The 14,613-nt window shown below is 41.4% G+C and overlaps 1 protein-coding gene across 2 annotated transcripts in view; it reads left to right on the top strand.

The window, feature by feature from the left end:
- LOC106578944 (glutamate receptor ionotropic, kainate 2) overlaps window positions 1-14,613 on the top strand; it is a 310,913-nt gene that overhangs the window by 162,715 nt on the left and 133,585 nt on the right. For both annotated transcript variants that reach the window (XM_045701495.2, XM_082961526.1), the window contains exon 10: window positions 911-1,024. In XM_045701495.2, the coding sequence (XP_045557451.1) occupies window positions 911-1,024 (114 nt within the window). The remainder of the gene's footprint in view (window positions 1-910; window positions 1,025-14,613) is intronic.

Below are 14,613 nucleotides of genomic sequence, written 5' to 3'. Positions count from 1 at the left end.
GTGTGTGTGCATGTTTATAATACATGACCATGTGTGCACGTCTATGGAGGAGATAACTCATAAACAAAAGCTTGTCAACACAACAGAGCCAAACACCAACCTACACACACACACACACACCCTCCTAACACACATGCTCCCCTGTGTGTGCCTCTCAGCTGCTCCTGACCTCCCCATCCCTCTCTGTGGCGTGTGTCTGCGCCTCCATGAATAATTTACTCTCTTAATGAAAAAACCTTCAGGAGCCCTCCAGCCTCATGAAGTCTGAATTAAACAGTTGATTTACAATTACAAAGCAGCCATCTCTAAGGCCTCAGTAGTGGGCATCAGAGAGAGGAGCAGGACTGTTGTGGCTGTAGTGGGTTGGTGCTGCAGAGCAGAGTGTCTGCTGAGATGAGAAGCCCTGTAGCGGGTAAGAAAATAACACAGCCAGGATGAGAGGCCCCTGCAGGCTCGCCCCTCTCCTCCTCCTTTTCTTTCTGCTTCCACCAACCCCTCCTTACACACTCACTCACATGCACACACATACACTCAGTACTCCACCTCTTCAGCTCAAGCACACATTCCCAGAATTTTCTCCAGCACCCTTAGGACACGGCTGACAGCAGTGTGAACTCTTAACTCTTAACCTGCGGGATGTGATATAAGAGCTGATCTAGGATCAGGATCTGCCTCTAGCTCTCTGTGGAAGAGGAGTGTGTGTGTGTGTGTGTGTGTGTGTGTGTGTGGGTGGGTGTGTGGGTGGGTGGGTGGGGGTGGGTGGGTGGGGGTGGGTGGGTGCATGTTTGTAATAACGCACCTCACATCATATTTTCTCATAGACACACTCTTCCCTGAACAGTATTTCTGCGTGGAAGATATAACTGAAGTGCACTAAATGCTAATGTTTTGTCTGTGTTTTTCCCCTCAGATTGGAACATGGGACCCTCCTAGTGGCTTGAACATGACAGACCACCAGAAGGGGAAGACATCCAACGTCACAGACTCCTTAGCCAACAGATCTCTTGTTGTCTCCACCATACTGGTAAGTACCATTCCCTCTTTGCTCTGTGGTAGACACTTTTTGTCTATTCATAGAGAAATGAAATTGCTGTACTAACTGTCAGCTGGGTGCTATAACAGAGTTATACCATGTCTATATAAGTGATTATGAATGCCCAGGACTGCTCTAAGACTTAATTGACTCCTTGGAAAAGGTGTTATTCCTTTTTAGTTTTTAGGTCATTTTCTTTGAAAAGTGCTCCACTTGAATTTCTCAGGATGGTTGTCGGCCTGTGAGTGAACTGAATGGAAGTAGCCAAAAGTACACCACTTTTAAATTACCAGTCCACCCTTCACTTCACTGCTGTGGAGAGGTCCCTTTCCAATTGGTTGAGAACAGTTTCAGGCAGGGCTAATTGGCTGATTGATTGTCCAATAAGATTTCATGGTTTAAGGCTCTCTCTATCTAGCATTTTATTAGTCCCTCTATTGAGGAGTTGTTTCTCTACCCAGTGATGCTAAACCCAGACATTCAGGGGAACTCTGGGGGAAGTTAAAGAGTGCCCTAGGATCTCTAATGCTTCTCTATGAGTCACACAGACCAACTCACAGCTGTACTTCCTCAGGTTTCATCCAACCATCTTTGGCATTTTAGAAAAGCGCTATAAAAATCATGTGTATTGTTATTATTCACTCTATAGAAGATTTATAAAAAACACTTAGTTTCAACGATAAGCGTATCACTCCCCATCCTGTGGTATCTATCTCTTGGGGTGGAGTTGTCTGTGAGTTGTAAAGAAAGTCTGCTCTGGTGCTGTAGGGATTCTGTAGGCTACACGACTACTCCATCCCTGCTATCTCCTCCGTCTGAAAGCCATACCAGAGCCCGCCACAATTGACTCATCACGACTAAACAGGAAGCTTCTAGAATCAAGAAAATTAACGCAATTTACGATCCTATTATTAAGAAGCAGAGCGTAAAAATAACAATATCAACCAAATTGCGGTTTGTCATTATTTATCCCGTGCTGCGCTTGCCTTACCTCTCCCATGCATGCTGCCGCTGTGCGCTGATTGAATTGCTGTTATTAGTTAAGACTCTACATGTCTGTAATTAGTGCATCAGGATTGAGTCATGGGGAGATCTCGGATGGCTTTGAGGGAGGAGAAAAGAGTAGAGAGGGCTGACAATAATTGGGTTTGTTACATTTGATTGATGCACACTTTTATCCAACTTCTCTTAATTTTCTTCATGACACACTGAAGGATTTCAAGGCCCTCTTTAAAAGGTGGAGCTGTAATTAGTTTTCAATGCCTCAGAGATCTGAACTAATCAAAAGAGTTTTGGCCATTTTGTCAAGACCTCATACTGGTAATAGACTAGTGGTTAAATTCACAGTACATGTACAATGCCTTGCAAAACTATTCATCCCCCTTGGCGTTTTTCCTATTTTGTTGCATTACAACCTATAATTTAAATTGATTTTTATTTGGATTTCATGTAATGGACATACACAAAATAGTCCAAATTGGTGAAGTGAAATTAAAAAAACTATGTTTCAAAAAATGACAAAAAAATTATAAACAGAAAGGTGGTGCGTGCATATGTATTGAACCCCTTTGTTATGAAGCCCCTAAATAAGATCTGGTGCAACCAATTACCTTCAGAAGTCAGATAATTAGTTAAATAAAGTCCACCTGTGTGCAATCTAGGTGTCGCATCATCTGTCACTTGATCTCAGTATATATACACCTGTTCTGAAAGGCCCCAGAGTCTGCAACACCACTAAGCAAGGGATCACCACCAAGCAAACGGCACCATAAAGACCAAGGAGTTCTCCAAACAGGTCAGGGACAACATTGTGGAGAAGTACAGATCAGGGTTGGGTTATAAAAAATATCCAAAACTTTGACATCCCACGGACCACCATTAAATCCATTATTAAAAAATGGAAAGAATATGGCACCACAACAAACCTGCCAAGAGAGTGCCGTCCACCAAAACTCATGGACCAGGCAAGGAGGGCATTTATCAGCGAGGCAACAAAGAGACCAAAGATAACCCTGGAGCTGCAAAGCCTCACAGCGGAGATTTGAGTATCTGTCCAGAGGACCACTTTAAGCCGTACACTCCACAGAGCTGGGCTTTATGGAAGAGTGACCAGATAAAAGCCATTGCTTAAAGAAAAAAAACAAGCAAACACGTTTGATGTTCGCTAAAAGGCATGTGGGAGACTCCCCAAACATATGGGTGAAGGTACTCTGGTCAGATGAGACTAAAATTGAGCTTTTTGGCCATCAAGGAAAATTCTATGTCTGGCGCAAACCCAAGACCTCTCATCACACCAAGAACATAATGGTTTTCATCGGCAGGGACTGGGAAACTGGTCAGAATTTAAGGAATGATGGATGGTGCTAAATACAGGGAAATTCTTGAGGGAAACCGGTTTCAGTCTTCCAGAGATTTGAGACTGGGACGGAGGTTCACCTTCCAGCAGGAACATGATGCTAAAGATACTGCTAAAGCAACACTCAAGTGGTTAAAGGGGAAACATTTAAATGTCTTGGAATGGCCTAGTCAAAGCCCAGACCTCAATCCAATTGGGAATCTGTGGTATGACTTAAAGATTGCTGTACACCAGCAGAAACCATCCAACTTGAAGGAGCTGGAGCAGTTTTGCCTTGAAGAATGGGCAAAAATCCCGGTGACTAGATATGCCAAGCTTATAGAGATATATTAGTATAAGCTGTAATTGCTGCAAAAGGTGGCTCTGCAAAGTACTGACTTTGTGGGGGTGAATAGTTATGCAACTATATCTCTATAAGCTTGGCATATCTAGTCACCGGGATTTTTGCCCATTCTTCAAGGCAAAACTGCTCCAGCTCCTTCAAGTTGGATGGTTTCTGCTGGTGTACAGCAATCTTTAAGCTTATAGAGATATATTAGTATAAGCTGTAATTTCTGCAAAAGGTGGCTCTGCAAAGTACTGACTTTGTGGGGGTGAATAGTTATGCAGCTCAAGTTTTCTGTTTTTTGTCTTATTTCTTGTTTGTTTCACAATTACAAATATTTTGCACCTTCAAAGTGGTAGGCATGTTGTGTAAATCAAATGATACAAATCCCAAAAAATACATTTTAATTCCAGGTTGTAAGGCAACAAAATTGGAAAAAATGCCAAGGGGGGTGAATACTTTCGCAAGCACTGTAAGACCTCATACTGGTAGTTAAAATCACAGTACTTCAAAGACCTCATACTGGTATTATAATGGTGGTTAAAGTCACAGTATGTGGTAGTTGAAGAAGTCGTAGTATTTCATAAATGGTTTACTGAATCAGATGACTTTTTAGCGTTATCAAAACCTGTGGTTTCAATTGAAGAGGGCAGTCCATAAGCGCAGACAAAGGATATCAAGGATCTGGAAGGATTCTGTATGAAGGAATGGTCCAAGATCCCTCCCAATGTGTTCTCCAACTATTTTTTTGAGAAAAAAATATTACTTAGTCGCTTTCTCTGAGCAATTGTATTAGTATAAAATAATATAATTGTCATTTTTTTGCATACAATATAAAATAATAGGCATTCTCTCACAGTTGGTAAATAAACTAAATATTGAACTGCACTGTTGGTTAAGGGCTTGTAAGTAAGCATTTCACGGTAAGGTCTAAACATGTTGTATTCGGCACATGTAACAAGTTTGATTTGATTTGATTGTATGCTGTAGCGTTAAGATTTCCCTTCAACTGGAACTAAGGGGTCTAGCCCAAACCATGAAAAACAGCCCCAGACCATTATTCCTCCTCCACCAAACCTTACAGTTGGCACTATGCATTTGGGCAGGTACCATTCTCCAGGCATCTGTTAAACCCAGATTCGTCCGTCGGACTACCAGATGGTGAAACGTGATTCATCACTCCAGAGAATGCCTTTCCACTTCTCCAGAGTCCAATGGTGGTGAGCTTAACACCACTCCAGCCGATGCTTGGCATTGCGCATGGTGATGTTAGGCTTGTGTGCGGTTGCTCGGCAATGGAAACCCATTTCTTGAAGCTACCGACAAACGGTTCTTGTGCTGATGTTCCTTCCAGGGGCAGTTTGGAACTCGGTAGTGAGTGTTGCAACCGAGGACAGACAATTTTTACGCGTTACATGCTTCAGCACTTGGCGGTCCCGTTCTGTGAGCTTGTGTGGCCTACCACTTCTCGGCTGAGCCGTTGTTGCTCCTAGACATTTCCACTTCACAATAACAGCACTTACAGATGACCATGGCTGCTCTAGCAGGGCAGGAATTAGACAAACTGACTTGTTGAAAAGGTGACATCCTGTGACGGTGCCACATTGAAAGTCACTGAGCTCTTCGGTAAGGCCATTCTACTGTGAATGTTTTCTATGGAGATTGCATGGCGGTGTGCTCAATTTTAAACACCTGTCAGCAAGGGTGTTGCTGAAATAGCCGAATCCATTAATTTGAAGGGGTGTCCACATACTTTTGTATATATAGTGTATATTTCATAAATAGGGTTTCTGTAGTATTAGTTGATTATTTTAAAACTGTTCATCATCATTTCTAGTTTGACCATTGCTAACTATAAGAGTTTAACTTTGATTAGGCAGTAGTCCTATGTGTTCCATGACTTTGATTAGGCAGTAGTCCTATGTGTTCCATGACTTTGATTAGGCAGTAGTCCTATGTGTTCCATGACTTTGATTAGGCAGTAGTCCTATGTGTTCCATGACTTTGATTAGGCAGTAGTCCTATGTGTTCCATGACTTTGATTAGGCAGTAGTCCTATGTGTTCCATGACTTTGATTAGGCAGTAGTCCTATGTGTTCCATGACTTTGATTAGGCAGTAGTCCTATGTGTTCCATAACTTTGATTAGGCAGTAGTCCTATGTGTTCCATGATTCCACATCACACGTGTGACATTTTGCCACTGATAAGGTTGCACTGTGCTCTTTTTCACTTTAGAAATGGTGCAGCTGATGTGAAAAGGCTTCTTCTCTGACACATTACATACATACAACACGAAGAATCACACCCTGGAACCAATTGTAGTAGTGCTCGCCAACAGATCACCTCTCCTATAGTCTTGTTTCCCCTGTGGGATGGGCACATCTCTGCCAATAGGTATTTAGTATGCCAGACATAAAGAACATTTAATTGAAACAGAATTTGATGTGAGACTTTTATTTACTACGGTTGCGTGATCTATGAGTCGCCGATCGGGTTGAATTAAAAGGTACAAATCCACATACGCTCTGTCGGGCTCCCCGAGGATCAAAGGAGTCACAAATGAGGGAGAGAGAGAGAGAGAGAGAGAGAGAGAGAGAGAGAGAGAGAGAGAGAGAGAGAGAGAGAGAGAGAGAGAGAGAGAGAGAGAGAGAGAGAGAGAGAGAGAGAGAGAGAGAGAGAGAGAGAGAGAGAGAGAGAGAGAGAGAGAGAGAGAGAGAGAGAGAGAGAGAGAGAGAGAGAGAGAGAGAGAGAGAGAGAGAGAGAGAGAGAGAGAGAGAGAGAGAGAGAGAGAGAGAGAGAGAGAGAGAGAGAGAGAGAGAGAGAGAGAGAGAGAGAGAGAGAGAGAGAGAGAGAGAGAGAGAGAGAGAGAGAGAGAGAGAGAGAGAGAGAGAGAGAGAGAGAATCAGCTTTGTTTGCATTATATAATAAACCCTTTTCCCCATATAGCGCAATCGGATTTTTCCGATTTTTTCACAGTGCTTCAAGTGCCCAATTATAAGGAGTTGTTACTAAGGTAACAGGTAAAGGGGATCTAAATAAATTAATAGACTAGTCAACCTTTCAAGCTTATTATCTACTTTCTATGCTGTCTCTTCATATACTATTCATGGCTATTCAAGGTACAGACATTCAAGCAACTCTTTATCTTCACTAATTGACTTTGAAATCATAATTATTTCAAATAAATGTCATATACATCATATATAATCTAGTATTAACTGGGTATTTTGCAATTGTTCATAATTGTTTCTAGTTTGACCATTTCAGATTCTTAGAGTTAAACTTTAAGCGTGAGCCTATGGGAAGTCTTCCATGACTCCACATGACACGTAGAGAGGCACTGAGTGGGTTCTCTTTGTTCTTTGCTCTAGGCGGTAGCCTCGTAGCATACTGGCCCAATCATTATAAAACTAAAATAAATGCTCAAATGAGCCAGTATCATTGGGACACATTATTTTCATTGGGACACATAATCCATTTTAGAAGAATCAAGGTGATTTTGCATTCAAGGGTGAGTGACTCTCCAGATCAGCAGCATAAATACAGAAGTACTTTAATGAGGTTTGCTATACAGAGATAGCTAGCTAGTCTGTTTAGATTTTCTTTCCTCCCTCACTGTTTTAAATGAAAGATGCTTCTAGTTCTCCATCTGCGGGGGATCACAACACGAGACAGGATCAGGAGGTGGCATGTAAGACCCTGTAGCGTGTAGCTAGCGTGTAACGTTGTCAGACACTTCCTGTGGCTCTGACCTCAGCCCTCCCCCCACACACACACACACACACACACACACACACAAAGCGTGTCTGCACAAACACATGCGCACGCAGGCACGCTTACACGGATACTGTGTTTATACGGTTAATTGGGATGTTATCCCAATTTATTGGGATGTTATCCCAAGCGCTGTTATCCACTCATAATTCAATTTCCAGGGAAGAACATTTCCGCAGAATGTATTCAGGACCACATTGAAAATAATATAATCATGGTGAAAAATCTGTGTTGTCCTATGGACAGACAGGCAGACTAATAAAACAGTGTTAGGTGTTAATTGGCCCACTGCCTGTTTATGATAATTACACTCTTTCACAGTTGACAGAAGGTGAGAGGTTATACGCTGCTAACGGGCTGACAATAGCTACATTGTGCTCATTGTGCTAGATAACACATATTCCAATGACAAACATGGTAGCACTGAGAAAAAGGCCTATTCAGAGAGAGGAGATTACAGTTTATGTCTAACAGTGGGAGGGGGGTTAAAGGCCTGTCCACGTCCATTACAAACAAACCTTATTAGCATGCTGGAGCATTCATGTATGTTACAATTGATGTCCTCATGGGTGAATGTTTTACATTGGTAATTATTGTTGACTACTCGTTAGCCCCTATCTTTGTTGTATGAGAAGTTGTGGTTCTGCCTTCTTAACCGTTTACTGCAGTCGGCTAAATCAGGGTCATACAAAGTGATTGTTGGTAGTCTTAAACAAACCTACTTTGAAACAAAAGTATCCACCTCACACACATGGTTATGGGCTTAAAAAATAAGACACCTGTACCATGTCAGATATAGAGTTGAAATGTATATTTGTTTATGTTAGCATCCCAATATTACACTTTAAATACATTACTGAAGACTGAAATATAACAAAATCGTTTGACATAGAAACACCAGATTTCCGTCTGTTAAAAAAATATACATATACACCTAAATTATAGGCCAGTTTTATTTTTTCTTTTATCAGGACGACAGTTTTCAGCTGTGCTAACATAATTGCAAAAGGGTTTTCTAATGATCAATTAGCCTTTTAAAATTATAAACTTGGATTAGCTAACACAACGTGCCATTGGAACACAGGAGTGATGATTGCTGATAATGGGCCTCTGTACGCCTATGTAGATATTCCCTAAAAAATCTGCCGTTTCCAGCTACAATAGTCATTTACAACATTAACAATCTCTACACTGTATTTCTGATCAATTTGATGTTATTTTAATGGACCAAAAATTAGCTTTTCTTTCAAAAACAAGGACATTTCTAAGTGACCCCAAACTTTTGAACGGTAGTGTATATAAATAATAACATTCCACCCATGAGGCCACTAGTCATTTGACTGCATGAAAGAGCTACAGCAGGGTATTTGATTAAAACCTAAAATGTTCAATTCTCTGTTAGGTTTATAGTAGCTTTACAGAAGCTTTTCGGTCGCCTTTGTCAGTGTCTTCTCTCTCTTTGTCTCTTTGTCTCTCTCTGTCGCTCTCTCTCCCTCGCTCTCTTTCTCTTTCTTTCTCTCTCTCTCCACCTGCTCTTATGTCTCGATGTTCTTAATTGGTTTACTAAATCTTTCCCCCTTTCAAATACTGTTCATCAAATACTTTCTGAGAACACTGCACAGAGGCCATGTCTGCTTCAAAGTCAAACTTCAGGTGGCTTTGCCAGACCACCCATCATGCATTGCACCTTTATGCAGGGGCGAAAATATGATATCAACTTTGGAGGGGACAATTACATGACATTTTCTCAAGAGCAATTCCTGAGGGGGACACCAAAAGTAGTGCTGTAACACATAGCCTACATTGTAATGTGGTAAATGTATATTGAGGAACCAAAGAAATAAGGTGTTTGCCGTACTCCTAACTACCGGTACCCAAAACGACACAACTAATCACAACAGCAATACCATTGCCTTTAACAAATCTTAGTTCAGTCACCAGTTGAAGTTGAGAGTGGGGGTATCCATGGCATTTTCCAATTATGTTTCTATTTTACAAGTCAACATTTTTTAGAACCTTTCATAATGTTGCCAAACAAAGACTCAACAAACTTACCTGAGACTCCCTGTCTCTGCCAGTCTGTCCCTGCATATCTGTCCCCAACTCTGCTGTCTGTGTGCCATCTGTTGCCTGCTCTGCCTAATGACATCATTGTGAAACATTTCCATTAGAATTTAATTTCTTTCTTATGAACATTTTATCAACTAGTCTTTGCGATATTAGGCTACTAGGGTTCTTACTATGCGTTTTGGTGTATTGAAAAATACTCTGATGTCCGTCTTTTATTTTTCTGCCATTTTTCTACCTGGCTGGCTGGCAGGTTATTTACAGTAGGAGATGGGCTTCTATCATCTTCAATCATTCTATTTGGGCTTCGATCTAAAAGGTAGCTAGCAAATGTGAAACGGATTAAAATGACAAGAGTTGACAGCTGTATGAGTTCACCATTTACACAACATATGCTGCAACCTTTTGTAATTTTAATAGTTTGTTTCATATTGGCTGGCTTCCAACAATAGCTGAATTTGCAAAGCTAGCGAGCACCAATTCAGTTTCAGTGGTGTTTGCTAGAATCTTTGCTACCCGGGTTAAATAAAGGTGAAATAAAATAAATAAATAAAAGTTCCCTTGCGACAATTTAGCTTTTGCAACGAGACCATTAAATATATTTAAGACAATGGTAGAAGAGAGTGTAGTTCTGTTCAGTTTGGATTTCAGTTTATCGCTAACCTTATCACAGGGACTTTGAAGCACTAACTTACATCATCTGCATGCTGATCTTGGAATAAATTGACGATAGCAAAGATTCCATCTTTGACGACGCCACATAAATGGAATAGGTACTAGCTAGCTTAATAGTTCATATTTGCGCGCTAGCTCTGCATATTCAGCTAGTGTGTGTGCGCGATTGACTGGATTAACCTCACGTCAGTTACGTGCATTGAGTGCCTTTCAGACAGTAGATACGACCTCTCTGTTACCTTGCCAACTAAGGAACTGGCAGTGGATCAAACCATTGTGAGGCAAAGGGTGGGGGGGTCGCAATCTTTTGAAACTTAAAAACGCGCTATTAAGTGTCTATAATCAGCACAATTGCTTTCATTGCGTATTATTAATATTATTTAAATTACATAGTTATGTTTCAGTGATATATTGGGGGGGACAAATCATATTTTTACCAGGATGGGGGGGTCGTGTCCCCCCCGTCCCCCCCGGGATTTCCGCCCCTGCCTTTATGCCCTTAAATGCCCTCCTCTTTTTAGCTGGCTCAACACCACTCCTCTGACTAGGTTATAAACAGAGAGAGGAGGAGAGAGGAGAGCTGCTGATAAGGTCTATAGATAGATAGAGAGGGTGGGAATGTTTAAAAGGACTAATACAGGAGACAAGAGAAAGAGAAAGCTAGTGAGGAAGATAGAAAGTGATGGAGGGGGAGAGAGCGAAAACAAGACAGAGAAAGAGGGGGAGAAAGAGAGAGAAAGAGACATCTCTTTGAGTTGGATAGCATATCATTAGGCTAGTCGGCTATATTATTGATCCCTTTCAATTTCCTGACAGAAGATTGTTGGAGTGGTCAGAGAATAATCGCACCAAAGCAATCAGTTATATCACTCGGTATGTACAGTGCATTCAGAGAGTATTAAGACCTGTTGACTTTTTCCACATTTTGTTACATTACAACCTTATTCTAAAATGTATTCAATTGTTTATTTTTTATCATCAATCTACACCAATACCCCATAATGACAAAGCAAAAACAGTAAAAATAAATAAAAAATCCCCCAAAAAAGGAATAAACTGAAATATGAAATTTACATAAGTTTTCAGACCCTTTACTCAGTACTTTGTTGAAGAACCTTTGGCAGCGATTACAGCCTTTAGACTGTATGATGCTACAAGCTTGGCACACCTGTATTTGGGGAGGTTCTCCCATTCTTCTCTGCAGATCCTCACAAGCTCTGTCAGGTTGTATGGGGAGTGTCGCTGCACAGCTATTTTCAGGTCTCTCCAGAGATGTTCAATCGGGTTCAAGTCCGGGCTCTGGCTGGGCCACTCAAGGACATTCAGAGACTTGTCCCAAAGCCACTCCTGTGTTGTTTTGGCTGTGTGCTTACCATCATTGTCTTGTTGGAAAGTGAACCTTCGCCCCAGTCTGGAGCAGGTTTTCAGCAAGGATCTCTCTGTACTTTGCTCCATTCATCTTTCTCTCAATCCTGTCTCCCAGTCCCTGTGTAACAGTTTAGCTTCCGTCCCTCTCCTCGCCCCAACCTGGGCTTGAACCAGGGACCCTCTGCACAACAACTGACACCCACGAAGCATCGTTACCCATCGCTCCACAAAAGCCGTGGCCCTTGCCGAGCAAGGAGAACAACTACTTCAGGTCTCAGAGCGAGTGACATCACCCGATTGAAACGCTATTAGCGCGAACCACCGCTAACTAACTAGCCAATTCACATCGGTTACACCTGCCGCTGAAAAACATCCCCACAGCATGATGCTGCCACCACCATGCTTCACCGTAGGGATGGTGCCAGGTTTCCTTCAGACGTGACGCTTGGCATTCAGGCCAAAGAGTTCAATCTTGGTTTCATCAGACCAGAGAGTCTCATATCTCATGGTCTGAGAGTTCTTTAGGTGCCTTTTGGGAAACTCCAAGTGGACTGTCATGAGCCTTTTACTGAAGAGTGGCTTCTGTCTGGCTACTACCATAAAGGCCTGATTGGTAGAGTGCTTCAGAGATGGTTGTCCTTCTGGAAGGTTCTCCTATTTCCACAGAGGAGCTCTGGAGCTCTGTCCCAGTGACCATCGGGTTCTTAGTCACCTCCCTGACCAAGGTCCTTCTCCCCCGATTGCTCAGTTTGGCCGGGCTGCCAGCTCTAGGAAGATTCTTGGTGGCTCCAAACTTCTTCCATTTAAGAATGGAGGCCAATGTGTTATTGGGGACCTTCAATGCTGCAGGAATTTTTTGGTACCCTGCCCCAGATCTGTGCCTCGACACAATCCTATGTCGGAGCTTCCTTCGACCTCATGGCTTGGTTTTTGCTCTGAAATGCGCTGTCAACTTTGGGAGCTTATATAGACAGGTGTGTGCCTTTCCAAATCATGTCCAATTAATTGAATTTAACACAGGTGGACTCTAATCAAGTTGTAGAAACATCTCAAGGATGATCAATGGAAACAGGATGCACCTGAGTCTCATAGCAAAGAGTCTGAGTACTTATGTAAATGAGGTATTTTTTTTTTAATGTTTTATACATTTGCAAAAATGTCTAAAAATCTGTTTTCGCTTTGTCATTATGGGGTACTGTGTGTAGATTGATGAGGGGGAAAAAACAATGTAATACATTTTAGAATAAGGCTGTAACGTAACAAAATGTGGAAAAGTCAAGGCGTCTGAATACTTTCCGAATGCACTGTGTATGTTTTGCTACTGTTTTGCACACTGTGTGCTCTGTCTATTGTATGTTGGATAGCCTCAGTGTGTCACAAAGCCTTTCACCTCACAGCCTTTCACCTCACAGCCTCAGACTGAAGAGATTTTTCAAGGTCTAAGACTTTCAGATATTACTCTAAAACACCCTTCAGGAATGGAAACCTGGATGACAAATTCATTATTGGGAGAAAGACAATAGACATGCAGCTTGACCCACTAAAGAATCCAATATTGGACGATGTCAGTAATTCATTAGTTCTAATGTCGGTCTCTCTCTCTTTGTGTGTAGATGAGTCAGTGTGAAAGGAAAGCGTATGTGTGGGTTTGAAAAACAGACCGCCATGCACAGTCATTCACTCTCAGTCTGTATAGTACCACGGCTCCGTTTCCATGGTGATGCACACATACTTTAACAGGGCTTCCAGATTCTAACGCTTGGTGGGTTATTTGACAGAGATCGTGTGGAATAGAAGACACTTGTGACCTGCTGTGTGCACATGCATGCCTGTGTGTGTGTGTGTGTGTGTGTGTGTGTGTGTGTGTGTGTGTGTGTGTGTGTGTGTGTGTGTGTGTGTGTGTGTGTGTGTGTGTGTGTGTGTGTGTGTGTGTGTGTGTGTGTGTGTGTGTGTGTGTGTGTGTGTGTGTGTGTGTGTGTGTGTGCACATGCTTGTGTTTGTGTATTCTCATCATCACACAAGTCCCTCTCGAATTGAGCCATAATGTGGACAGTACTTTTTTTAACCATTCTTTCATCAAGATTTCATCATTAAACGGAGCCTTGTATAGCACCCTACAGTAGGTGTGCTCAGGCACTGTCAGATACTATATGTAACAGCTAGATTGTCTGTGACTGTCTAAAAGTACAACATTGTCAATCAATGGCAGTGGCTGATATGAATTCTGAATATGTAGAGGCTGTTATAGACTGAGAATGAGAAGTGTTTGGGGGCGAAGGGCGATATAACACTGTTTTACAGTATCTTTACCAATAGCAGTGGTGTAAAGTACTTAAGTAAAAATACTTTAAAGTACTACTTAAGTAGGTTTTTTTGGTGTCTGTACTTTACTATTTATATTCTTGACAAGTTTTACTTTTACTTCACTACATTCCTAAAGAAAATAATGTACTTTTTAATCCATACATTTTCCTTGTCATCCAAAACCACTCGTTACATTTTGAATGCTTAGCAGGATTGGAAAATTACCCAATTCATGCACTTATCAAGAGAACATCTCTGTGAATCCCTACTGCCTCTGATTTGGTTGACTCATTAAACACAAAAGCTTAGTTTGTTAACGATGTCTGCATGTTGTAGTGTGCCCTTGGCTATCCGTAAATAATACCAAAAAACTGAAAATTGTGCTGTCTGGTTTGCAAAATAGAAGACATTTTAAATTATTTATACTTTTACTTCTACTTTTGATACTTAAGTATATTTTTGCAGTTACATTTACTTTTGATACATAAATATATTTAAAACCAAATGCTTTTAGACTTTTACTCAAGTAGTAATTTACTGGGTGACTTTCACTTTTACTTGAGTCATTTTCTAGTAAGGTATTTTTACTTTTACTTTTTTAAGTATGACAATTGGGTACTTTTTCCACCACTGACCAATAGATGCTACTATATGTGTTAGCACATTCTTGCCCTCATAAAATCACTGAGCCAGTAAATTGTGTGAAAGCT

This window comes from Salmo salar, chromosome 02 (assembly GCF_965601325.2).
Source record: "Salmo salar chromosome 02, fSalSal1, whole genome shotgun sequence".
In the NCBI taxonomy this organism is placed as follows: domain Eukaryota; kingdom Metazoa; phylum Chordata; class Actinopteri; order Salmoniformes; family Salmonidae; genus Salmo; species Salmo salar.
Note: the sequence above shows the minus strand (reverse complement) of the source record. Positions and strands in the feature narration are given on the sequence as shown.